The sequence below is a fragment of the Oxyura jamaicensis genome, chromosome 1 (genome assembly GCF_011077185.1).
Source record: "Oxyura jamaicensis isolate SHBP4307 breed ruddy duck chromosome 1, BPBGC_Ojam_1.0, whole genome shotgun sequence".
Lineage (NCBI taxonomy): Eukaryota > Metazoa > Chordata > Aves > Anseriformes > Anatidae > Oxyura > Oxyura jamaicensis.
In genome coordinates this window covers 127,827,301-127,854,796 of record NC_048893.1, presented here as the reverse complement: position 1 = coordinate 127,854,796, position 27,496 = coordinate 127,827,301, and the positions used below count along the sequence as shown (strand labels likewise).

Sequence of the window (27,496 nt, the reverse complement as noted above, 5' to 3'; positions counted from 1 at the left end):
CAGAACTGCTGCTGCGTGCCTGGAGCACCTCCTGCCCTCCTGCTGCACTGACCTGGGGGGCTGCAGGGGGCTGCTTCTCTCAAACTTTCTCACTCTCTCTTCCAGCTGCTGTTGCCCAGCAGGTTTTTTCCCCATCTTCAATCTGCTCTCCCAGAGGCCCACTATGGCCAGCAGCGGGTCCCTTTTGGAGCCAGCTGGAGCTGGCTCTGGTCTGACATGGGGCAGCTGCTGGGCTCTGCTCACAGAGGCCACCCTACAGCCTCTCTGCCCTACCAAAACCTGACCATATAAACCCAACTCGTATATTTGTCTCCCACTAGTTCTGCCACTGGCAGTTTAAATCACCAAAAATATTGCAGTACCCTTAGCAATCCAGTTCCTCATTTGAATGTTCTGTAAAATTGTTTTCACATTGATTAAATATTTTTGAGGGACTGGGGAGTTGTGGAAGGGCTTGAAGAAACTGATGGTATCCTTCTCACTACAAGCTGATGCTCTCCTTTATATGGTAAGCTGGACTATGTTGTTTTTGGAAGGAGTTTTCTGAAGATCCTAAAAAGCTGAAGAACACCCAGGCTGATGTATTTCACATTTGTTCCTTTCCACACCATTACTTTAAATGACCAGAAAATATCTTTCTGCTTAACTTTGATTCCTTCAAAAACTGGCCCGATGGCATCACTGCGTATGTGCTGCCACACAATATCTCAGGTTATCCAAAGGTTAGAATTCAGTGGTCCCTTCTTGTTCCATAAATTAGTATACAAGTGGAAACAAACAAACAAAATAGCAAAAACAGGAAAGAGATTTGCAGATGACTGTATGATAGTACAACAGCTATCTTTGCTAGACTTGATCTACAGCCTATAGCAAGCAACAGAAACTTTCCCATTATTTCTAGTGGGGTTTAGATCTCTTCCACAGTAACCTAAGTAAAGGTCTATGTGTGGTTATCCTACATCAGGATTCTGACAGCTGAGCTTCTGCTTTTCAGGTAAGCTCATGTTCTTTAAGTTTTCAGTGTTATATGCTGGAAAATATTTTCTTTTCTAGGAAATAACCACCACTGTCTTGAGGAAAACTTGGCTGGGATTCACTTTATTTGATGCAGATGCCTGAACTAGTGATGCTTGGCTTCTTTCAGAACCAATACAGAACTGAAAAATCACTTCCAGGGCATGACCTATCCGACCTACATAGATGCGTAAGTTTGGATGTGAGGAAGTGCAAAAAAGCCTTTTTCTTTTTACTGAGTATCAAGAGATCCTAGAACAAATAGGTCTGATTTAGATTATCTGCTCTGTAGGCATCTGTCCTTGATCAGACAATCCCACCCCAGGTGGCCTGAGCTGGACATAACAGACAAACAACGTTACCAGTCATTTTTGCACACTTACAGCGTTTAAACAAAAATGAAACAGAAGGCAATGTCTGTGGAATAAACAATGTAGTGTTTTCTCCCATTTATTACTGTGATATGAAGTCAATGGCTTTCGAAGAGGAGGCTTAGCAAACTAAATAGAAATGGTTTATTGAGCCCTTACCTTTGGGGATAGCAATCTGACAGCCCAGGTCATAGTCCTGTTGCAGCTGATAAAAAGCCACTTCCTGCAGCCGAGCACGCTCCAGCTCAGAGAGGCTTTGAACGGGAACTGACTTCAGCCGAACACTGCGCCCTGACATGCTGTTCCAAGTGAAATCACCCTACAGGAAATCAAATGGAAAAATATGAAGCATCATATGGTATGCACAGTTTAATAAACACAACCATCTCTTCTACTGCGAGGAAAAACAACACAGGTCCTCTTTTTCTAAAAGGCCATTTTCTTGGACATCTCTAACCTTTCAAATATCATTGTTTTCCTAAGACCAGCATTCCTTAAAAGGAGTACAGACATGCAAAACAAAAAGTCAATTCTGCCTGAAAACATTTAAGCAAGCATTGTTGCAAAAACACTAGGATTCCAGTAACCAAAAGCACAAAGTAGGAGAACACAAAACAAAACAAAAAACTTGTCTGCTTTTCCCAGCTTGGTTTTGCTGTGTGGGTACTTGGTTGTCACTTCATTCTCTTCCCTGAGCATGCAGGCATGTAGACCTTTACAGGTCCACAGACAACAAACATCTTATCTCTCCCGATCTGCTAATCCCACTCCCCTCCTTATGACGTGACTGTGTTCAGATCAAGACTGACTAAAGGATAAGCTTTTTCACATTTTTGAAAAGCCATTATAATGTATGTGTTACAATTTATACAATAAAACAACATGAGATATGCTACATCTCAGTAAGGTACCAATTATGTTTGGAAATCAAATCAAAAGCTTTACATGTTTTATCTCCCACCTGTGATGACATATACAAAAAACTATTCTCTTAGCTAGTATTTAGCTCAGGTGAGAGAAGTAATCATCATTCAAACATAAGTGCAAGCACATAGGGAAGCTTTAAGACTGACAATTAACTTCAAGCAAGAATTTCAGTATTCATAAAAGCATCATCAAACAGCACATTTTTGCAAGGAGAGAAAGAATTTGTTTTTCATTCTAACTGTACTAAAAAATAAACATCAAACCTGTCAGTAGGTATAATTTGATGTAGGTGTAGATAATGAAAGAACTCTGATTTACATCAGCTGAGGTGTAAAGACAAATCGACCAGCCTGCTCTTCATCACAGCTTGCTGGGTTCACAATTAACAAACTTCACTTTCATTGTAAATGCCTATTTTTAGTTTAAACTTCAACATCTGTACCTTCATGGCACGCTTATTTTTCACCATCACTTATAATTCATCTATTCTACACACGTGTCTAGAGTCAAAGGATGCCCCCTGACTTTTAAAGACACTGGCTGAAGGATTAGTAACATTTCAGTGTATTCAGCAGCTATGCATCCTAATGTATGGAAATACCTTTGTGCAAGCCTTTCCATATGATATTGTGAACATGTATGTACCTATGACGTATGTGTGTGTATTGACATACAAGAGACAAGATCATTCACAAATATGTAGCATCATCTAGCAATACAGATCAAAGGAATGACACATTGGAAACATTTTCTTATAATGTGTGAAATATATTTGAGTTCATCAAGGAGCTGTATTTCATAATACTTTTTGCAATTCACTTGGTAACTGTGATAAATGAAGCTGTTTCTTTGATCTGAACAACTGTGTATCTGTACACTCAATGAATGATATCAATATTTATATGGACCACATATGCAAACTTTTGCACTAGCACAGAATTGACTACTTTGATTTTGTCCTTTATTTTCTGCATTTTCACTTCTTTTTCTATGGCCTCACAAGCTAGATTTCATAGTCTCAAACTAAAAGTTTACAAGATGACACAAACCAAGCTGACTAGCTTAACTCACGTGAAACCAAAGCAGCAAGATTCATGTAAACCTAATTTGCAAAACTGCAAGTAAATGTTTACATTTTTAAAAAAGCTGTTGTCATTTATAGTTAAAAGTGATCAAGAACAGAATCCACCACCAGACAATGTATACTAAGAAACTAATTCCTTTCCAATCCTAATACTGCAGAAGAAAGAAAACTTTACAACTACAAAAGTATGCAATTCAATCCTCACGAACATATTGTGTACAGAATGTTCTACAGTCAAGCCGGTACAAATACAGGATTTTAGCGTAGGACTTGCAAGATTTTTATCTTCTCTATTTATCTGAGATGAGCATCTTCATAAACAAAAATATCACTGATAGACATTTTTATGGTAGACATAATTGGGATATTTTAATTTTGAAACAGGAATTGGAGGTATGAATGATACCCGTTAGAAAATGATGAGGTAACAGCTTATGAAGACTGCAGATGATTTAGGGCATGTCCTATTTCCTGTACAGCACAAAAATCAAGGGGGTAGATGTGGCTTTTAGGAATTACCACAAGTTACGTAAAGATTCTTTAAATGAGATTTTGCATGGACACCCAAATTAATGCTCTTTTTCAAGTAAAAATTACCATGGGCAAATCTAACTGGAAGTAACTGCATTCTCTGCCTCATTTCAGAGTTAGCTTTGTAACAGTAAGCAGAAAGCTGCAGCACTGCAATGCCACAGCTCAGTTGTTAGACCCAGCCACAGGACTTTAACCCTGAACGACAATGGTTGCTAGCTCCAGGACAGCACAGAATCAAGACTCTGTGTTTTGGACCCCCATAAGCCACTTTGCAGAGCTGTGCTGCTTTATTCGAGCAAATCAGCCGGCTTAGCACTTCTCAGGAAACTTACCCAGGCTAATTTTGCCTTAAAATGGGTGCAATTAATATATATATATATATATATATATGTATGTATTTTAAAACAGGTCAAGTGTTTACAACCAAGCAAAAGAAGAACAAGGTTATGAGGTCAACCACAATTTTTATTCTGGCAGTCTTCAAGTTCCCAGAACATCCCCTGGCACTCACCAGCTCGTCTCTCGTTGGCTAAAAATGGTCGGATGCAAACTCTGCATCCTCAAACGCCACGACAGATCGTTAAACAGCTTTATTGCTGTTTGGAATCACTCTGCCCAGTTTCTGTGCATTTCAGAAGGCATTCTTCTTTTACACTTGATGTGTTTGATAAAATCTCTGCTAGGTCACATTAACATAGGTTTTTACTATGCTAATGGAACACAAGTAATTAACTGAAATATTTTTGGAAGATCTCGTGTTAGGGCCAGTAGAATCTCCTAATCTGCTAAAGAAGACACTCAAGAAATGTTTCCTTGAAAAACTCTGTTTTATTTGGCAAATAGATATCAGTCTTCTATGAGCCAAAACACAATTATTTTATGTTTTAATCTATTCATAGATTCCTAGGCTTTGTGGGACACAAGGTAACTTGAAAGCGTCCTCTTCCTTCTAATGCACTATGGAACTTTTACATGCAGCCTGTAAATTACTGCAAAATCAACCAGGCTTGGGAGAGGTCCAGAAAAGTCAAGATACCTTTGAGAAGGGAAACTAGTGCATTTACATGAATCCCATCTGCCTAAAACTTTTCTCCGCTGTATGGGAGGAACAGGGTAGGACAAAGACAGAGAACATTTTCCATTTCTCTCTTCATATGAGGAGACATGTTTCATTAGCCTCCTTCAACTAATAACTTGACGTAGCTCCTTGCAGAAGCTTAAGAGAAGATTTTAAAACATCAAGTCAGGGTGACTTGTTTTTGAAGTCCATGCCCTGCATATGTGTTCAAACATACATACACAGCTACAGTATTTTTCTCTACTATTTAGACTGTAGGGCTAGTTAAAGCATGATCTGTGAATGGTCCTTTCATCACCAAGAAGAAAAATAAACAACAGAGAAGAATATAAACAGAAATATTGCTCTGGGATAAAGCGATCAGCCTGATAGGACACAAACTGCTAATTGAAAGGGTGCTTTCATAATTGACTTTTACGAAACCTTGACCAGACTAAAAGCCTTCTCCAATTTCTTCTGCCAACCAGTCATTTCTTTTCCCTCACAAGTCTGCAGCTTCAATTGCATTCTTCTCTCTGGCCCTCCCACTAACATCCAGCATCTTTCCTCCACTGAACCGAGGAGTTCACTTATCGGGTAAGTAACTAAAATACCAGAGCAAATGATTCAGCAGAGGAGATGAATGATTAACTGCATCTTGTGCTTTGAAAAATGTGTCCACTTTTCCCATATTTCTTGTCCACCGTCATAAGCACATTTTAACAAGATGCAGACTGCAGCTTTACTGATATTCTTTCAAACAAATGTTTTCTTTAGGGGTTGGGTGTCCAGTGGGCTCTGAAAAAAACCCCAAGTGGTACATCCTGACTTAAGTAACACTATGCACTTAAATTACTCTTAAGCATGTGTAGGCTATTCTTGTGTACTTGACCTCTTTTCCCTGAGCCTCCAATACAGTCTTTCAGTTGTCTGCTAGCAAAGTCCCGCTCTTCTATCCTTCGTACAGTACAAACACTGGTTGACAAATACTGCAAGGAATCCAGAATGTGGATACAAATCCACTGGCCACTACCTCTGTTGCTCACCGTAGAGCTTTAAGCCTTCATGAGCCATGTGAATCGTGGGAAATAAGAACCCCACACACGTGGCAGTTTTCAATAATACAGTATTTTAACGTAAGATGCAGAAAGCAATTTTTATCTTGCTGCATTATTGTCAATGTTAATGACTTTAGTCTGTACTCATTTAGGTAAATGCCATTATCAGATTAGTCGTCTACTTTTCATTAGTCTTTTTCTGAAATCCATTTGAAACCACTAAGATCAAAACCAATTATACCTACTTGTTTTTCTCCTGCCCTAGCAACACTTAGCCATATGCTTGTAGCCAGAAATGGCTCCAGCATAAAAGAGTTCAGCATTTTTCCACACAAAAAGATTATATTGCAAATAGCACAGCAAATATAGCATTATAATGTCTTAATTCTGTTTGCTTAATTACTTCTTTAAGCTTCGTGAAAATGCATGTAATTACGACTTAATAAAGCTTTCACTTACACTGGTAATTTATATCAACTCTCTCTAAAGCTATTTCCAGACTCCTCCTCAGCCATAACCCCTCAGATTTTGACGGTTCATATTCCCGCAGCACAACCTGGATGTGTGTGCACATAATCCCTGGTTTCCTCACCTCCCCATGGTTGCTGTTGGTGCAAAGCAAGCACCGCTCGGACACGACGGCCTTTCATTGCTGCATGGCTGTTCACCTTCATCTGAAGCCAGGGCACTGAGCAGTGCTCCCGGCAGGACAAGACGTAACGAGAACAGGGAGTAAACTCCAGTAAATATCCATCATTACACGCAATTAAGGACCAAATGTCTAGTCCTTTGCTAAAGCCATCCTCAATAATTACCTCAGATTAACCAAGAGTTAGGAAACAACTGGATGGTGTGTGCGTGCTTCGGCCTGACTCTTTCTGCTCCCCTATCTCCAGATGCTGTTTCTAAGCCGGCACAGCTGGAGCAGCAGGCAGGGTATTTGGTTTCCAGATCCCGTTACAAACTAATGCAACCTAGATTAGTCTGGCTTCTCCAAACGCATTGGGCGTCAAAACAGCTACTTCCAAGGGACTGCCGGTATGACAGAAGGAGACAAGCCTTTCAGACTGCCAAAACGGCATCTCCGTAACTAAATACGAAGCAGCACAAGACTTATTGCATGACGCTGAAGCATTCAGGAGAAGCATCTGAACACGGATGCACAAAGCATGGGGCCCCAACAATTAATCTTCATTAAGAAAGTCTGACTTCATTAGCATCTTTATCTAGGGTGACATCCTGTTCCCTTTGACATCAGTGGAAAAATTATTAATACAATGCCTCCACTAGAAAAAGAATAAGTACAGTCTGATGATCTTGTGTAGATATTTGGAGTCTTGCATCAAAGTTGGCTTAACTTAATCTCTATTGTACTTATGCATGCTAATGTATGTACAGCTGTTAGTTTTGGCAAAGCATCACACCTCACAAAGCAACGCTTTAGGTATCAAAGCTATTTAATGGCAGTTAATATAATCATAGCATTGCTATGGACAAACACTTCCTCACTCCTAGCTGCATCCTGTCTTGTTCCCAAGGCTGCAGATTGTCAGCTGGAAATCTGGGTACTCAGGATCTGTGGTCTGCACAGCAAGCCAGCCCCTTGGGTGCGGGCAGGCTGGTGTTCCCCACAGGGCAGACCCTGTGCACACCCCCAGCAGAAATACTTCATCTAGCAAGACAGCATTAGCCTGTGGCCAGGTAAGGAAACACATTTCAGAATACTACAATGGCAATTTCCATTTATCGGGGAAGGAAAAAAAGCCCTTCTAACTTTAGTCTAAGGATAAACAGGGAGCGGAAGAATGAGCGTGTTTTCACAGCAGTATTAAAATTGTTAAAATAAAGGGAAAAATATTTCCTGTTCTTCTGTGATCAACCTCTCCAAGTTTTCCAAATGCCTCAGGATACTATTTCATGTTTTGAATAGTTAAAAGCATTCCCTTAAAAAAAAAAAAAAAAAAAAAACTGCATACAATGGAGATGTATTTCATTCCTTTTCTGACATTAACAAGTATTGCTGATGTAAAAAAGGTATTGCCTAGCAGAACATTCATCCCTAACATGTCAACTCTGTACTGAACCTTTTACATGTCCAGAACACTAACCTATTTTAACATGCATCAAAAAAAAAAAAAAAAAACATGATCAAATTTTCAGAATGCCTTACTTCAATGGATATCAATATTTTTGGAGGAACTGATCAAGAAGAATCACAATTAAAGCCAAAAGGGGCTGAATACTTTTGTGGAGGTGCCAAAATGGAGAAAGAACACCTTAAAAAAAACTAGATCCAATTGTAGCTGAAGTTTTTCTGGACTTCACATTAAAAGATTTCTGTGCACATTTATCAGTAAAAAGGAATTAAGCCATATTGCAGTAGTCTGAATTTTGCTGCTGGTTGAGAGTACATGCACAGCTGTCACGTGCATGAACAAGCTATATTGAAGTAATTATACCGCCTGAGACCAAAGTAATGGTCAATGCTACAAAAAAAAAGACAACTTTTCAGCAAACTCAGCACAAGAGATCTGGGATAGCCTTGGTTGATTAAGAGAATAAAACTTATTCCTTTCATCAGTTCATATATTATATTTTGAGAGATTGGTGTGATGTTTTTTTTTTTTCCAGTGTAAGAAAAAGTTTCCTGCTTGACCAGGAATAATGTGAACTCCGTAAGCTAATGGCAGCTGACCCAAAAACAGATACGATAGCTCCATGGTTATTATTTTTAGTGGCAAAGTTGCCATAAATAGACCCTGCTCCAGCTTCTGCTACCAACATAAACATGTTCCTGCTCAGTGTTCCCCTGCTTGGGAAGCTCAGCATCAAGCCCTAGGCTCTGTCCATGTTTTCTGCTGTTCCAAATCCCCAAGTAGGTGGGCTCAGTCTTGATGGCATTCTTTGCTCGATGCTGCAGACCACACAGCCATAGGATATGCTGCAGACATCGATGCAGTACACAACTTCCGTTCATACCATTCTCATAGAAGCACACATAAAATCACTCAGGTTGGAAAAAAATTCTTCAAGATCATCAAATCCAACCATCAAACTGACCTTGCTAGTCCCACCACTACACCATGTCTCTTGGTGCCACATCCACATGTCTGTTACATACCTCCAGAGATTGGGACTCCACCACTTCCCTTGCAGCCTGTTAAAATGCTTGACCAATGCTCTGTTAAGCTCTTATTAAATGTGAAGACCTCAAATTAGATTTTGAATATGAAATACTGCTCTTTCTTCTCATCCTAACAAGGCTGACATTAAGCATATGAAAATGTAAGGCCTAAACTAAATGAGAAATGCATTTAAACAAGTTAGATTAAACAAATATAAGCATACATCCTATTTGTAGCTTTTTCATCCTGGAGCAGTATGATAATGGCCCTGTGAAACAACAAGGAACAAAGCACCTTCTTCTTTCTAGCTTGTTTTAAACAGGGATAAAGGAAAATTGATGGGATCTCTACTAGCACAGCACAGAAGTTAACAAATCCTGCATCCAGTAATAAGTATTAATCTGACTGCAGCGAATGCTTTGAACAGACTAGGAATGGTATCTATTTCTATTATATTTGGTATAAAAAAAAATCCTAAAAACTTAGAGAGAAGTAAATAACCTACTATTTTAAAGAAAGAATGCGCACGAGAGAGCACGCACAGTCATTTTCAAACATTCAAAAATCATATCAACCTGAGTATTGTATACAAGATTTAAAAATGTTAGTATTTCAGTTTACCTTCTGGATTTTGAGCTTTCAAGATACAGAGAAATTGCATTATCTGACTTGAGTGTACAGCTCGAATCTCATTATGAAGTAAAATGAAATAATTAATTTCAGGAATCCAAGGTCTGGGATTTGACTAACAGTAGTAAAGCCTTTAATTCAATACAAAACCCTATTTGTATTGTTTCAAGTGGTCCAAAACAGTTTTTTTTTGTTGTTTTGTTTTGTTTTTTTTCCTATAAACTCTGACATTACTTAAAGAAAGGATTTTTTCGTCTAGGGAAAATGAGATTTGTTGAACACATGGAAAACGGACACTCAGGTTAACAATGTACCAGGTCTAGTTGGAAAGTCATGCTATTTGCCTGGGGAGGTTGATTTAGTCGATGGGAACAAAATACAACATATCTCCAAATATTTATATTTTGAAGCATGGGAGCAAGAGCTCTTGGTTATTGAGGTACAACAGAGAGCTCAGGACCAAGCATGCTCTAATCCAGCTGGTGCAGGAGCTGGACCAAGGCTTCACCCCATCCCTGGCTCGTGTCCTCATCAGGAGGCTATGGAGTGCTCCAGCATTTGCTCCCACTACCATACATACCCCTGGCAGAGGCTGCTGGGTCCCCCCAGAATGACTTGCAAAGCTCTTCAGGAGAACAAATGGCCACTCTCAGAGCTAATGTGGGCATGTCTGATGATCACCACCCTCTCTCACCCATACTGCTGCTCACAGAGAGGATACTATTTCACTGAAGTTTGTCTCCAGGTCCAAGTGAACTACCCACTTCCACTTCAAAAATGGTTTGTTATTCAGGTTATTGTGCTACAATTAGTTACTGTGTCAGCTTCTAACCTGTGCTGAAATAAAGGTGTTGTATGAGCCCTTTTCTTATTTAAGGGAGTTTTCAAGTCATGAGTTTGTATCAACACCGTTTCAGGTGCTAGTGACACAGAGCACGCACAGAGCCACTTGGAAGCAAGGACAAGAGTATTTTGAATATGTAGAAAGTAAGCTATTAGCTTTCAGGGATTAGGAGGTTATGCTTCATTTGCTACATAATCACTCCACACTTTCACTTTGATTTCATCTCACCCACTCTCCCACTATGTTTACATATGCAAACACTGTCTGTCCTACATGCACATGTCAGGCACCCAGGCACCAGTCTCCACCAGTAAGCCAGCTGCAATGCTTTGGCAATCTACACCCATCCATTGGGATTGTGGTTTGGGAAGGAGGTGGTTTTTTGTTTGTTTGTTATAATCTGGGATATCAAATTCCTACTCACATCAACAGCTGTTCTAGTGTTTTTATTGCTCTCTCAAAGACCCTGCAAACATAATTATCCATGGAAAAGTTCAGAAGGTGCAGAAAATTCAAAAAGTCTAATAATTAGCAAACTGATGCAAGTACAAAGAGGAAGCTCTGCAATCACTAGCACTCATTAATTTTAATCAATATAATTACTTTCTGTTTTCTATGTATTTCTCTGTGCAATGCACAGCAAAGATTCTCTACCTCAGCTTGTTGAGAAGCACAGTTGTAGGATTTTTTTTAATATATAAAAAATACCATGTTTGCATATATGCATCTGCTGATCTGCCATTGAATTCAATGCCAATTAGAGTCTTAAATGCTTTAAGAAACCACCTCAGCTGAACTGGAACTATACAAACTGGTCTGACTGAATATATATAGCTATAAGTCAGGTTGATGGATCGGTTTATATACCTGGAAAGACCATTAAAGAACACGTTGTTGCTCTCCCCACTGTCTATTAATGTGGAGGCTCATTAAAAATGTGGTATTCCAAAGCCAGAAATGTAAAATGGATCCACGTAAATAAAGCCACTGTGCTGCAACATCAATTCTCAGGAGAAAGGTGCATTTTGTAAACTGTCCCTCCAGCCTGACGTACCCCAAGTTCAAACTGTGCGCCTGCCAGAGAGTCTGTGATTTCTTTCTTTGTTTTTAAGCTGCACATTTATTTTGGACAGAGAGAGGGAAAAATGGCCCATAAAGTTCCCACTGTTATGAAAAACAGAAACAATTGCTAGAGTTACAAGCTTCTTGTGGGCTGGCTGAGCCAGAAGATGAACAGCTCTTATTCTCCGCTCAGTTCTGTGCAGCTAACCAAAACTTAGAAATCCAGCTACACCACAGCCAGGTCCATAAAACCTGACACTTACACAAACTTGTTTGCCAGACTGAACCCATGCAGCTGTAACTGTCTTGCCATCAGCCTTCAGGAAGCCTTTCTGACCGGGATATTTTGCTCACGGCTGCCTGGTTTAGGGTCTTCACACATGCAGAATGCAGAACAAAACAAACGCAGTACCACAGATTTTGAAGCAAGCCACCACCTGATGAAGACACTCAAATCGAAATCAGCATAATTATACAGTCTGGTTTAAAAATGCAATGCCACTTCTCATTTCATGGTTTCTTTCCTCTTAGTCTAACTATGAAAACATGCAAGGAGACTAGTCTCAAAATAAACAGTATCTGAGGGCCCTCTATTTGTTGCTGCATCTCCAGAGCCTGGCAAGCAGTAGGTAGTGCCAGTCTTTTCCCCAGAGTCAAGCTGTTCTGTTTCCTTTGAACCTTGTTAAAGCACACAAAAAAATTAAAACACAAATCACCACGACCACCACATTCAGCACATACTCTCCATCCCACTTACCTCTACCACACCCTGTATAAGATTATTCAGTTTCCTTACCCATTAGCTACGTTCTCTTGAGTCTTCAGTGTCCTTCAGCACTTGACCAAACCAGAACTGAATTATGAGTTTGAATCCGACCACGACTTTTTGTAAAATAAGATTAAGGTAAGAACAATGCAGTTGTCCTGAAAAAGTGTACTGAGTGTCTGAGAAAGAGCCCAGCTGGAGCAGCTACAACTCCCCGGATACCTTTGGCTGCCAGAGCCTTCTACTGTCATGAATCTTAGGGGGAAAAATCTGATCTTTCCTTTCTGTGGCTGGAAGCAGGCTGGGAGTCCAGCACAGCTGAGAGCCGTGTCACACAGTGCCTGTGCGACACAGGCAGACAAGCTGCGAGAAACCTCCCTGCTTCTTGTTCCAGAGGAATTGTCTGGAGCAAGCACAAGGAGTGGCTAGGAAGGGGCATGTCTCCCCTCAAAAATCCCTCTTCCACATGGCTGTGCAAACTCAAAACTGGCTGTAACTGCGCAAGCTTTCCCTATTAGGAAGAGCTGCAGGAATGCTGGAAGCATCTGCTGCTGTTCCTTGGAGCCCAGCGAGCAGCATTTGGTGTGCTCTGCCTGACCTTCTCACACAGTTAGCTTGCAGCTTTTTTAAACACCTTTAAAAACTTTCTGCTCAAACAAGCAAACCAGCTGTATTTATAATGTGGCTTCAACGCGAGCAACGCAGAGGCTATTTTGCACAATTTGCTAGGAAAGAAAACACCAAAACTTGATAAAGGCACTGCTTCATAAATAATGTCTGTCACGTTTACAGTCCCCATATAGAATGCTGTCATCTATAGTGCGTGGGCAGGCAGCGTAGGCGCTTTGTGAAAAACAAACACTGAATCACCAATGACTTCGACTGCAGCTCTGCACTGCGTGGCATTTCAACAAATAACCGTGCAGAGTGACAACTGTGTTTCTCAGCTGATGCCACTTAGCACTCCATCAGACCGCTCACTGAAGAGAAACCACTGGCTACAAGTCATGGTGACAGCAAGGGAGACTGTGTAATTTTTTTCCCACAGATACACCCAAATCCTTTGATCATTGCCACATCTAGGTGGGCTGAGCAGCCACTGACCTGCCCAAGGCAGAACCCAGGGGTCCAAAGAACTTGCTGGAGGTCTCTGGCTGGACATGGTGGCCACCAGTCCTGCCTGGTATTACCACATGTGGACATCAGACATCAGCCCTACCCAAAGCCACAGAAGTCAATGGACAGGTCACAGGGTTTTCGGTGTCTCTTATATTAGGCATCATCACATCCTCAAACCACGTAGCTCCTCACCTTCATTTTCAGTCTTTTTACACTACCCATGACAGAACAGCCAGGGTGTCACCACCGAGCAGGGCAGTTAACGCAATTTCCAAAGAAAAACTGTCCCAGTGAATAACCCTCTCAGCCAAGTACTGTCACTGACTGTGCTTATATCCCAACATAAACCCAGGAGGAATGCTGAAGCTAAATTTATCTCTCCTCTTCCAAGTGCTGTAGCCAAGGATCAGCATCCTGCTAATCATCTACGTTTGTTAATCAGCTGTACATTTGTGGTACTTGACATCTTTCTTTAAAAACAAGTTTCTTCAGCCCACATAACTCCTGTGTTATTATTTTTTGAATTTCCTCTAATGAACAAAACTCTGTTATTTGCGTATCCGGAAACAGGGATATACTCATTCAGAAACTCACTCACTCAAGCCATGTGAAGAATGAACTGCCATTTCCAGGCTCTACAAACAAGCAATCAAAATCCCCAACCTTTCCTGGTGGCCTGCAGGAAGACAAAATAGAGTGGCTGCCAAGAATCCAGTTTAGCCTGTCCCCTTTGTACTTATGAGCTCCAGACAAGGCTAAGTTCCTTGACCATGGTTAAAAATAAATAAATAAATAATAATATTTATTGGAACTACTTGTTGACAGCAAGGGTTTCCTTCTCAGAAACTGAGCAGTCCAGCGATACGTGCTGAGTTCTGCTTTAAACCAGGGTTTTTTTTTTCACACCACTGTGTCAGTAGCTGTGCTCTTCACCAAAATATTAAGGGTCCTTTGGGGTACACCAGCAACACATAGACATCTTATTTTTACATCATTAATACATTTGTGTTAGCTGCCAGCAGATCTAGGGATTTCTTTTCTCCCATCTCAAAGTACTTTTTTCAGTAATGCACAGCTTTGTATTAAAAAAAAAAAAAAAAAATGCTAGCCAGGACAGAATCTTATGTTATAAGCAGAAAATGTTCACAGTATATGGAGAGGCTATAATAAAACCTATCGCCAAAAAATGGAGAAAAATAAACTTAATTTTATTATTTACTTTGTTTTAATTTCTTCCCAGAGCACTCAAAAATACTCCACTTAGAACTTACAACTGTGCCTGGGGTAAACTCTCATTGGGAAACCGATCAACTGATTCTGATATTGTAACTTCATTGTTCACAGATAAGCAGTATGTGACTTTTAATTTGCTTCTTAATTATGCAAAATTCCAAGGACCTGACTCTCACCCTGGAAGGGTGCAAGATTAAGGGAACCAAATTAGCACACAGCCGAGAATTCCTCTGGCTGATCTCTTGTTACACCAGTGACCAAAGCTGGCCACAAAAGCCCCAAGGGACTGTCAAAAATAGCTTCAGAAATATAATTGACCTAAAATCTCATTTTTTTCAGTGGAAAATCAGGGTTCTGTCTTAAAAAACAGTCATGAAAAGTATGTTTTCTGTGGAAAAATGTATGGCTTGGTTAAAAAGCTCAAAGAAGTTTGCAGCTAAGAAAGAAGATGTTTTCACTCAAAACCCCACTGGTGTGCCTTGTGGGAGCTGTAATTCAAGGGCCTGGCATGCTTGGCTACCTTTCCCACCCTGAGTGGGGGCTCTTGTGACAGAGTCCTTCCTTCACCTCGAGGGACAGCAGCGTGCTGTGAGAGATGAACATCCCTTAAGGCTCATTAGAAAGAACCCGGGATATTAAAAATCTGCAGGATAGCTTCCAGGGGAAGTGGCAGTGGTATTTTATGTAAAAGCACTTTCCATCTTTGTATTAAAAAAAAAAGAAAAAAAAAAGGTAACTAAAAAAATGTTACTTTAGTCTTTCTTAGATCCTTCTGAATTGTACTGGGGAGCCCCAGAGATAAGCTGGGCATCCAGAGTCATACATATTAAGCTTTGGTGACACAGTTCATTCAAAAATAAAAATAAGTAACAGAAGTACAACCACCTCACTTAGCTTTACGCTTGATGTGTTCCTAAGATCTGTGAAAATACAGAAGTGGTAGCATATGCAAAAGAGGCACTTACAATTCTATCTGCGCTGTCTGGTCCAGTAGCCACAAGACACCCCACATAGAGACTGTCTGCATGTCTCAGAGATGCATTTTCTAATAAAATGCAGAAAGCAAGTAAATAGCAATTAAATGTATTTAGCTCACACTTTTTATCTCATACTTTTAAGTGCTGTTAGCAGAAACTGATGGCTCCAAAAGAGCTAACATAAGTACTCTGAGAAGTTGTATTAGGATCTAATAAATAATAATAAATAATATCTATACTGTGAGATAAATTAAAAGAGAGAACTTGTAGCAGCAGAATCCCCGTTTCTAGAAAAGGAAGGCCTTGTGAGGAGTTGTGGGGACATTTGTAAACTGATGGAGCATGGAAAGAAGAGTGCTGCCAGTCCTGAAGCAGGCTTTGCTCGGATGTGCTAGTGCTGCTGTCATCTCTGAGGAACAGGTGAAGAGCACACTCTATTTCCTGTTTGAGACTTTTGAAACTGGTCAAACATACTCTGAGTCATTGGGATATATCCTGAAAAATATACCCACTTCACAACTTTGCCTTTATAAAAGCTGCATGGTGCTTTTTCCCTTTATAAGGGTTTTGCACTCCATGTGCTGTGAGCGGTGTGTTACGTAGAGGTGTCACTGCCGTTACAGCCCATATGTTGCTCATGGTTGAATCACAATGGCAAAAACTCCCATCTTTGGGCATGTTTACATCTCCCATCGGTGAAAGTAACGCACACACTGAGCTACAGATTCAAACGATGTTTTGGAAAGTTATGCACTGGATCTTGAAGGAGCACTTGGTGAGAAGAGGAGCAGCAAGAGCCTCGCTCGGCTCTCACAACACGTAAAGCCATTGGGGAGGAGCTGTCAGCACCTGCCTGTGCACAACACCACATGAACACGTACAAGGCTCCAAGTGCTGTTTCTGAAAATTGTGACCCCAGGCATCAATGAAGCTTGTAACCAAGGCCCTGCTCCTCAGGCATGTGAAAGGACAAGTCTCCATCCGCAGTCTCCAAATGAAAGACAAACAAACAAACTCAGAGACGGACCAAGACTATTTTTAGATGAATGAACAGCATGAGAGCTTTCCAACGTCTCTGCTTACCCACTCTCTTCTCATCTCTCCCCCATAAGCTTTTGTTGGTGACTGCCAAACGCTCTTTGCTCCTATTTAAATTTTTATGGCAATCTAACAGACGTCCCCCACCCAATTATTTTAATCTGCCTGCGTTGAGTGGCCACAGCAGCTGTTCAGCTCCTCTTATCAAACTTATTAATACTGCAATTAAACTATACATACAGCAGTCAGCTGAAAGATCCACACAAACCTCTTCCAAGTTTTGTTTTTTATTATAGATTTAGTGAGGAAAGAATTTAGTAAATTCTTTTTAAAAAAAAGAAAGAATTTAGAAAATTCTTTAAAAAAATAATAAAAAAAAAGGAGGAACTACTATTATGGGTTTTAAGAGACAGCATGAAGTTCCTGCTAAAAGCGGCATGCAAAAACAGGGTTAAAGAGCTTTCACTGCAATATCCTTGTAAAATCAACAATTGCTTGAAAAATTAGATTTGCTGATAGGTCGCATATTATTGCAATACAAGAGTTTCCCATCCCACATACACAGGGCAGCACAGCATATTGCTTTTGAACTTCTATCCTGCTACGCTACTATCAAAATATCACAGCATTTCAGCCTATTGTCAAAGATTTCTGTTAACATAAAGGTTTGCAGAACAAATTCATGCTGAGATTTATGAAATCTAAAGAGTTCTTATCCACATTATGCCTGTTAATGACCTTAATAAGATTATTTCATACATCTCATTAATAATAGCAAGGTTTATTCAAGGGAAACTCATCAGGTCATGAGCCTGTATTTTGAAATAGGAAGAATTATTGAGCTTCCTGCAATTCAGTATCATTGCAATGTGCTCCTAACGGACTGTGGATGAATTTTAGTTGATTTCCTTAGATGTACTTACTCTTTGTTCTCTAAATCTCGGGGACCAGCTACAAGAGCTGTTTGCACTGGGAGAATGCTGTCATTTGCCCTTCTCTTTTGCATATCACACTGATGTGCTTCAATATAATCACAAATTATCACATAAGAGTGCAGTTCTTCAGAAAAGTCACTGTGGCAAAGCAGGATGACTTTATAAGCTTTGCTGCAGTAGGACAGTTTCCATTAACTTGCTGCGGCTATTTGTTCAGAACCAGAGAAGGACAGAGAAAAACAACATAAATAAAGCCCTTAAAGCCTTTATTCAGATCTGAAGAATTCAACAGCTGCATCCCATTCAAGAAATGGAACTGAATAAATGTGCTCAGCTATGAGAACTACTTTCAAGGGGCCAAGCTGAAAACTCAGTACATTTCTAAAAGACACTGATTTTAAAGGCATCTCTAACACTGCCACTTTTCACCAATTTTTACAAGTTCGCTTTGTGACATTTGGTATTTTCCTTTTTCCTGGAGCTTTATCTCCAGAAGATAGGTGAGAACAGGTGAGTCTCAGTATTCAAAGAACACACAAAGCTCCAGCCTTTGCAGCTATGTCTGCAGATGTCCTATGTGAAATTCTGTTATACAGAAGTCTAAGAAAAGAAACTCAAATGTGATTTTTAATTTCCTTTTATTATTTTCATGACATTTTTATTATTCTGCTTTACTCAGGCCCAAGGCGATTCTTCCTGTGAAGTGTGATGCTAGAACTACTGGAGTGGCAGAGACTCAGCTCCTTGCCTGGGGCTGTAACGGGGCAGAGGCACGCTCCTGCTGCTGCCACTGTCTGGAGCAACATGCTGCAGTGGTGCCTGGACAGACAGCATGTGTCTGCTCATCACCTCTGGCCAAGGAGCCCTGCAGACCCCTGGGGTAACACCTCCCAGCTGCTCCTGCTGGGTCTGCACCTCTCTGTTGGAGTCCCTACAGATTATCCATGTGACACAAACTGAAATTTGCCTTAGGGGTGTTTCCTCCTAATACAACTCTGGGTCACACAGAAGTGTTCAGTATCTTGCAGGATCAATACAATGAGTGAAATACATGACCCTCTCTGAATTAATTATATACAAGAGATGTTTTGGTAAAGATGGATACCAACACCCAATAATGCTTGCAGATGAAAACTGAGAAAATAATGAAGCATCAGTTAAATGTACTTTTATGTTTTACTCCATAGAATGTTATTTTCATTACACTCCTACATTCAAACTGAGTAAAAATTAAACAAGTTCCTAAGGCTTTTCCTCTATGACTTCTCACACAGCACAGCACTGATGAACAATATATTACTGCTGTTAATATTATTATTAGTATTACTTATGCATCATTTTTTACAGAATGAATTAGCTTTTCCTTCAGGAATCCTGTAGACTTCAGGAAGTTTTACCCTTTCCATTTGGCAGAGTAACTAAAGCCAACAGCTGCCGAAGTGTGCAGTAATGATGGACGTTTCAGATGCTGACAGCTCAGCTCAGGGTCAGATCAGACCAACAATGGGACTCCCTTCAAAATAGAGGCACCTGTACCTAACCTAGGCACTGTAAGTACTAGTTCCAATCTGCGGTGAGAAACAGGAACTTGTGGGGGAGCAATTCCTTTTGTTTGGTTTGCAGAGAGAAGAATGAAACCCCAAAAATGTATTTTCCCCCCACACTCCCTCACATACAGGCAGGGACTGTATGGTGACCAGGCTAGATCAGAGGCACAAGTCTACAGTGCAACTAAATTGTAGACGTGGAATGAGATGAGATGAATTCCACCCTTATATACCATTTTCCATGGCTGCCGAGAGCTGATGTTTTTATCTGAGCTCTAACCTTTTCCAGCAAGGCAGCAGGGAGATGATGAACACACTTATCAGCAGCCACCTCCACAACTGCCTGATGAAACACCAGGTTTTGTAGCAAACTTGCCAACATGTTTCCCAAGGCGGAGCGTTTGTTCAGCTGTAGTCCCCCCTCTGGTCCCCTGAACCAAGCAGCTCCAGCCCAGCCAGGCCACCACCACCTCCGCTGTGAAAAGCCCTCTCTGTGTCCCAAATGAAGCAACAGAAAATGGCTCGAGGTCACCCATTTTATGAACTTTATGCCCAGCAGTGACAACGTCAGTTGCGCATGAACCTGCCTTTGCTTAGTTCATTGCCTGATCCAATTCCCTCAAGTCCAATGGCCATTTATAGCGATGGGGCAGGGTGGAGCCACCCAATCTGTCCCTGGGAAGAAGTTGATCACGGACCGCATTCTTCAACTGCTGCGAGAGTATTTTCCCCTGGGAACTGGGCACACACTGTGCTATTATGAAATAAACTGCAGTCAGTCTCAATTTTTAATTATACTACTACTGTTTTTCAACTAATTTGGTGCCAACCTCTACAAGAGGAGTTTCCAGCACTACAAAAAATCCACCCTGAAAATTGTCCCAATGAGTTCTCTTACTAAGGGCATGAACTCCCACAAAAATGAATGGCAGATTTGCAGTAACCTCACTGAAAGTAGGATCGTGCTATTTTTTTATTTTTATTTTTTGGCAGTACAGAGTGTAAAATGCCAGATGCAGCAATAGCCATCATAAACATTGGTGTGTTAAACTTCCGCTTGTGATGCAGTATTGGTATATAGCTATCAATAAGCATTAGAAACCAATATAAATTAATAGTGGCTTCATTTTCTTAGTAGCTTAAACTTTCCTGCCTTTTACTGTCCTCTCTCAAAAAAACATTCACAGCCCAAAACGGGAAAAGAGCCAGAGATCTTTTAAGTCCATTAGGGACACTTATTGCCAGTCCAATCCATACAGGAGGTATTCAGGCTACAGCAGGCTATATAGAGAATCACGCAATGGAGAAATGCAAAGAATATCCATAGGATGCAATGATATAGTTAACATTGTCCCCTTCCAAGTCTTTTCCAAAACATTAAAACTGTCTTCTATATGAAAGCAAAACAGAAGACAATAGTACAAATACCATCCACAGTTCACACTTCCAATTTAAACTTCTATTTAAAAGCAAATAAGCTCCTAAAGCTGCTCTTTCCAAAACAACCTCGATTTTTTTTCTCCTGGTTAATAATTACAGAAGAATTTTCTCAAGTTTATTGATGGTGGGAAAGAGAAGTACAGTTAGAGCATTATTTTCTTGTAGAGAACTGAAATAACACTTTTTCCAGATTTCCACAGAGATGTTCAGTGGAAAAATGCCCAGTATCCTGAAACACTTCTCTCTGGAAATTCATTTCACTCTTTCCTTCCCATACACTCTCTTATGAACAAGCAGAAAACCATACAATAAAACAATATGCAGTCTTTAGAAGCACATTAAAACAGTAATTTCTATATCTGAAATGTCTGTCAGTACGAAGTGTAGTATGCAGTACTCCAAACTAATAAAGAGCTGCTATCAAACTAGAAAGCCTTAGGGTTTTTCATATTGTTTTCTAGTATCGCTCCTAATGAGAATCAACAGGTTCTGCTTGGATTATCTGTTTTATACAAACAGTTGCATAACAACAACAAAAAAAGAGTAAGCTCTTGTACCCAAACCCTAAACTCTAGGGCAAATGACGAGGACGCCAGGTGTTGATAAATTAGAGCATGCCTACTTGTCTCAGGATCTTATTTATTTTCAAACCTTCTGATAACTCCATAAATAACTGTAAGAACCGTCCATCATGTCTCCTGTTAAAGGTGTCTTTACAAAACGTGCCTACTTGTTTTTTCACTGTACCATGGGTGAGAGGATAAGAAGCATTTCATACCATGCAAGGTAAAGAGGTTTTAAAACTTTAGGCTACCCTGACAAAAAAACTCTCTCCAAAGTCTAGGAGAGAGGGCAGGAGGGGGCAGAAGAAAGGGGACAGGAGAGGGAAGAGGCCTAACTCATTTACCTCACCGGGAAAAGAAGCGGGATACGTTCCAGATTATCTAACTGCTTCAACCACACCATCTCACACCACCAATTTAGATTCACCCCGCTATCTGTGATCTGAACAGACAGAGGGGAAACCTCGCTGTGCTCAGCAATGAGCGAAGCACCGCGCTGCCGCTGCCCCTTTAATGGGCTGGCATCGCAAAGACACAAACAACTCTGCCTGCTGGACGAGGAGAGTCGACAAAGGTTGTATTTCCAGCCAAAGCCTTTAGTTCAGTGGAATGTCTCTTCCCTTAAAGGAACAGCGGTTTCTTCCCTTGCACACCACCCCGCTTCACCCAGCTCTCAATCAAGGCGCTGCTGTGGCTCCCAAGGCCCCACACAGAGCACCCTTGGCCTATGAAACCCAGGTGCATGAGGGGAGGCGTAAAATGCTGGTTCACACCTTGGTCGTTAGCATAAAGCATGTGCATAGCATTGTTTTGACTGCTTGAGTTGGTTAAGGTACAGGCTGTGTATACTAGAAAGCTCTCCAGATGACTGTGTGCTATCTTTGTGACCAAAACAGCTAACTTAGCCCTATACCCATATTTTATATTCACTAGAGAACCTGCGGCACAGTAACTATGCAGGAAAAAAAGAAATGACTCAGTTTAGCTTGCCTCTGAACAAGCTTCGTGTTTTTCACGTCCCGTGTTGAGGCTCTCCATCCTCAGGACTCAGGAGTGCGTCAAGGGGAAAAGCTGTGCAGGAACGCAGACTGCCTCAGCTGTCATCAGCTTTAGGTTTCTAACTGCATTCACGAGCGTCATATATTTTCCTATTTCTCTTCAATGTTTTTCCCTAGTCCCACAGCTTCGTGGTAACTGCTCCCTCTTCAGCCCCGAAAGACTCACATAAACAGCGACCAACTGCTGTACAAAGGAAAATGAGGAACTAAACACCTATTAACACCACAAAATAATATAACAATAAATTGAAGGCAATAGAAGGAAAAGGACTTTTATTCATCTTCTGTGTCACACCATATTTCAGCTGCAGTATGACATTAAAGGTGACTGTGCCCCCCTGAACACCATTGGTTCCATTTGCACCAAGGCAGTCACCAGAGGGTGTTGAATCGCTTCTGGCTACTCCAGCAAATGGCTGTCCCAGCGGCAGCCCACCAGCCAGGCCGAGACCCCAAGCGCGGCTGTCCTTGTAGTTTTCTTTCATAGAAGCTATGCTGCTCTATAACGCACCCCAGGATTGGCCATACAGACCTGTTTGAGACAACAGATTGCCTCAAAATAGAAAAAAAATATATCTTCTTTGCCCTTACTAACACAAACTGCACAAAAAGCTTTCAATAGCCTACTGATCTGTGTACCTTCAGCTGCTTAGGCTTACATTATGTTGGCATAAAATCATCACGATTATGCTTGAAATAAATACAGAAACAGAAAAAAAATTATAACAAGATGCTTGAAAGGTCAGCTTGCAGTATGCCGCCGTTGAAGAAAACACATTAATTATCAGAATGTTACTGCATGTTTTTATTTAAGCATCTTGCTTCATAAATTAGGACCCACATTTTGAGTGCAAGAAGTAGCATGGAATGTTTGTTTCCTCCTGACCTTACCACCGGATTTGAACTCTCTCCCATTTGCTCATTCCAGTTTGAATTCAATAAGGCTATTAAATCACTTAGTGTTCGTCCCCGTGTAAACAGCCAGATCTGCTCCTTCACTCTCAACTGCACTGCAGACCCTCCCACAGACTTTTCTTCTTTATAGAAGACATCTTCTGTATTGGTACATAACCTCTGTACAGAAGATAGACTCCAGAAAACAGACGTACCTAGCCAATAGCGTTTTGTTATACCCTAAAGCCAAGAACAGAGAATTTATTGGCTCTTCTGACAGCCACCATAGATTTTCAAACTCCACAAGCCAAAAAACATTCATCTGAGCTATCGTGTGGGTTTATACTGTGTTGGATCTTGATCTGTTTTCTAAATCCTGGAATCTGTACAACTCAACAGAAATCAGTGTGGCACACAGATACAGTAGACTCTGAAGAATCTGTCTGCCTATTCAGGATTTATTTTTTTCCAGTGGGGATATCAACATCAAATTTTGAAGCAGCTGCGTGCATCTGCATGCCTATTCGTATCCCCAATGCAGCAGTAGTTTAAATAAAAAATATATATGTTTAGAATAGTGCATTGTCAAAGTAGTATTGATAGAATGAGAATACGTAGTTGGTACAGGTTGAACAGTAGGAAATTTATAATGGAGACCTTGTAACTTCCCCTTATAATGCCAATGCACACCCACACTGCGTTACTCGCTGACCCTATGTGAGCTTGGGGAGAGCCCACAAAGTTCCCAATGCACCCTGTTTATGCATTAGCAAACAGAACTAGCTAACTAAAACAGCAGTAATAGTAACGAGAACTATTACACTTGTAACACCATGTAACAAGTTAGTATATGTTTTAACTTGCTATGTATTTAACAAGTCTCCATAGAAGGGTGGAAACCAGGCCTGAGCGCAGAACAGACTGAGGTAGGATAAAATTACATGGTCTTCTACAAGGAAGGCTCTTTTCCAACAGGCTGATAGCTAACCTCACCTGCCAGTACCACTGTAATAATGAACATCCCCTGCTGTTCTCATTTGTATGGCATCATTCTCCTAAGATTTTAGGAAGCTTTCTAAGTGCTGTGGAGCCCACCATCCCCAAAGCAAGTGCCAATACTGACTGAAGAAGCATGGCTTCACGTACCTAAGCGAGGGATGCTTGCATTTTACAAATATTTTTCAGAAAGCAACATGTGCCTGCCACACATGACCATTGCAGCTTTTCCTACACTTGAGGGGACACATCATGGCCCCTGGTCCCCCCCAGGCGGTGCTGCTCAGGAAGCAGCTGGGTCTTCCCAAGGCTTCCATCCCAGCCAGGTCACCTGGCAGGGAGGGGGCTGCTCTGCACCCAAACCATGCCCCAGGGCAGTGCACTCACAGCCTGAGCCCAGGCCTGGCTGCTGAAGAGCCGCCTCGTTTATTTGTGCCACAGCAAAAAGAGAAAATGTGCTAGCTTATGAATCTGACAGGGGTTTAGGTCAGTGTATTTACAATGCATCCTGCCAGTGCAAGAGCACATGAACGATTAGCTACCTCAGTTCAGCTGGTCTGCTGAGCTTCAGCAGCCCCATGAGGCTCCTGAGATGATGGCTAACCACTGCTGATAAGTGCAGGTGCCCCAGCTTCAGGCTGAGATGCAGTTTCACTTCATGATGGAGAAAACCACAAGCCCAGAATCTCAGTCCAGCACCTGAGGATGCTCCCTGAAATGGCCAAAGAGACCAGAGCAGGAGGCAGAAGGGCAGGTACACCTGCACTCCTGACATTTACCCATCTTAAAGAAAGTGACTCACACCCTGCAATATGCCATAAATAAGAAAAGATGTGAAGCTATACTATGAAGACTAAAGCAAGGAGAAATATCTGCTTTACTTTCCTTTTGCTTCTGTGGTTGTGTTAGACCTGGGAGTTCAAGCGAAAAAGATATTCTTATCCATGACTAATCAAGTCATTTCTTCACGCTTGTACAAAAAAGTGTATTACATTTCATGTTTTATTTTTTCTGCCTAAGCTGTGTGAAATATTTCTAGAAGAGTGACCTTGTGTATACACCATGTAGTAGCAAAGTTTTAACTAACATAAAAAACTAAAGTTCATCATAAATATTAGTGCTATGACATTAATTAACAATTACCTGTGTTAGGCAAGGCTTTACAAGGTACCCTCAGTCCTACTTGACTGGGTCACATTACTCTTACAAACTGGCAACAAGGTTCATCTGAGCTTCATCTAGATTAAGATGAAATAGCAAGAGACTCAATGAATCCCAAATTATACAAGATTGTATCTATAAAACTGATTTATACGTTTGTTACCATTTGATACTTTTTGCTTATAAAGTAGACAGTGGGAGTGCCTCTCTCAGATTACCTAGGAAGCTGCACATTCCATTTAACAAAGAATGATGGAGTTACCAGAATTACTTACAGAACGTGGTAAGTACATCTTTTGCCTACTTGCCTACCCACACTGCAGTCCATGGTACTCCATGCTCAAGTAGTTATACACCAGGTTACACGTGCTCTCTGATGACAGACAAACCAGGCAATCTCTCAAAAAACAAAGGATATATTCTCAGTGGTCACTCTTGTATACTTGGCTTACAAGACATTTGATGGGTGGCAGCACTTAGTTCTGCAAGAGCATGGTAGGAGTGCTCTCCTTGCCAAACATTTTAAACCAGGTTTTTCAGCTCAGTATGTATTTCCATGTCTGCACAGTTTTTCTGATACCAGAAGGACTTGTCCTGACACAACGATGGGGTGCCGGGTGGCTACAGTTTCCCACTTTCTCAGGGCAGATCCCCCCATCTCTGAGCCCCTCTCCCAGGACAAGATAACAGTTTGACAACTTCCTCAACTTTCAAAAGGAAAATGAAATAAACCAGCCTATCATCTACCCAATTTATTTTCATACTTTGTGAGACATAATAAGGAGCTGCTGCTGGCTGTATACTTTTTTGCTTTATCCCAGAGAGAATGATCTTTCCAAGGGAAGGGAGCTATGTCCCCCCACTTGTTGGCAGCACAGGCAAGAAGGTGATCCAATTCTCCCTAGAGAAAGGACAGCAGGAGGGGTATTCTCACGTCCACAAGGAAGCAAAACAGATTTTGAAACAGTAACAGGCACTGTGTAAGTGGCACAGAGTGGGAAGTTTAGGCTGCATAAGGATTTTCTTTAGAGTTCACTTGTGCCAGTGAAAAAAGGCACTATTAATTTCCCTGTTAGTTAACACAGATGAACATTTTTCACTTTGTGCTCTTACCTCAGACAACCACACTCAAACCAAACTACTGCTTAACCATTTCTTCTATTTAATGCAGAACATTGCCATCAAATTCTAATTAAAAAATGTTTAAAGAGCATAGAAACTGCAAGTCTTACAAAATCTGTGGGCGGATTTACATTGCTATCACATTGTTTTTCCATCATATGAAAGACTATCCTAAGTTACACAACTTCTTCACTTCCATCACAGCACGTACTGGTAGGTTTTAACATTTTCAAGAAGTCTGCGTGAATGAAATTGCTCAGACTGGACTTTTACATGGCCACAGCTTCTCTGGGCAACCTGTTCCAGTGCCTCACCACCCTTAGTGGCAGGTCCTCAGTCATGTGCTGCACTGAGGAGACTTTTGGCACAGTGTCTCTTTGGGTACTCTGGATGACATGGTGTAGGAGGGTCCAAGATGCACAGGAGATGTGCCTACCAGCAGTAGGGTGTCCCAGCCTTGGACTCAGAGGTTACCAAATATAAGAGAGAACCCTGCACACAGGCCAAACAGCAGGAGTACCCCACATGGCTTCCCTACATCCTGGTCCCCTGATCTGTACTGCAGACCTGGCTGGAGGGCACTTTGCCTCCCTTCCAGCACATACACTTCAATTTCTTTGCCAATAAAATCAAGGCAAAGCGGATGACAGGGTAGAAGTACTATACATATCTGTATCACATCCCATAAGGATTCAGAATAAGATTGAGCTTGCATGTCAGTAAGCTCTCCGAGACAAGGCAAAGCCCACTAGGCTTGATGTGGCAGCTAATTTCTGATGGTTATTTCTACTCTGGACTCTACATGCTTCTTTCCTGACTCTGACTGGGGAAGAAAAAAAAAAAAAAAAAAAGGAGGCAACCATTATTGGCATGAACATTAGATGCTGATGTTATATCCCTTTTCAGCCTACCTTCTTGTGTGGCAAATTTACAACTTAGAA

General features: G+C 41.1%; 1 protein-coding gene across 8 annotated transcripts in view; it reads right to left on the bottom strand.

The window, feature by feature from the left end:
* The window catches only part of ARHGAP6 (Rho GTPase activating protein 6), a 317,893-nt gene that overhangs the window by 61,638 nt on the left and 228,759 nt on the right, over nucleotides 1-27,496 (bottom strand). For 7 of the 8 annotated variants that reach the window (XM_035340824.1, XM_035340749.1, XM_035340979.1 and 4 more), the window contains one exon: nucleotides 1,545-1,704. In XM_035340824.1, coding sequence (XP_035196715.1) covers nucleotides 1,545-1,704 — 160 coding nt within the window. Of the gene's footprint in view, nucleotides 1-1,544; nucleotides 1,705-12,502; nucleotides 12,921-27,496 lie in introns of those variants that run through there. The other variant, XM_035341213.1, reaches the window with a different exon arrangement.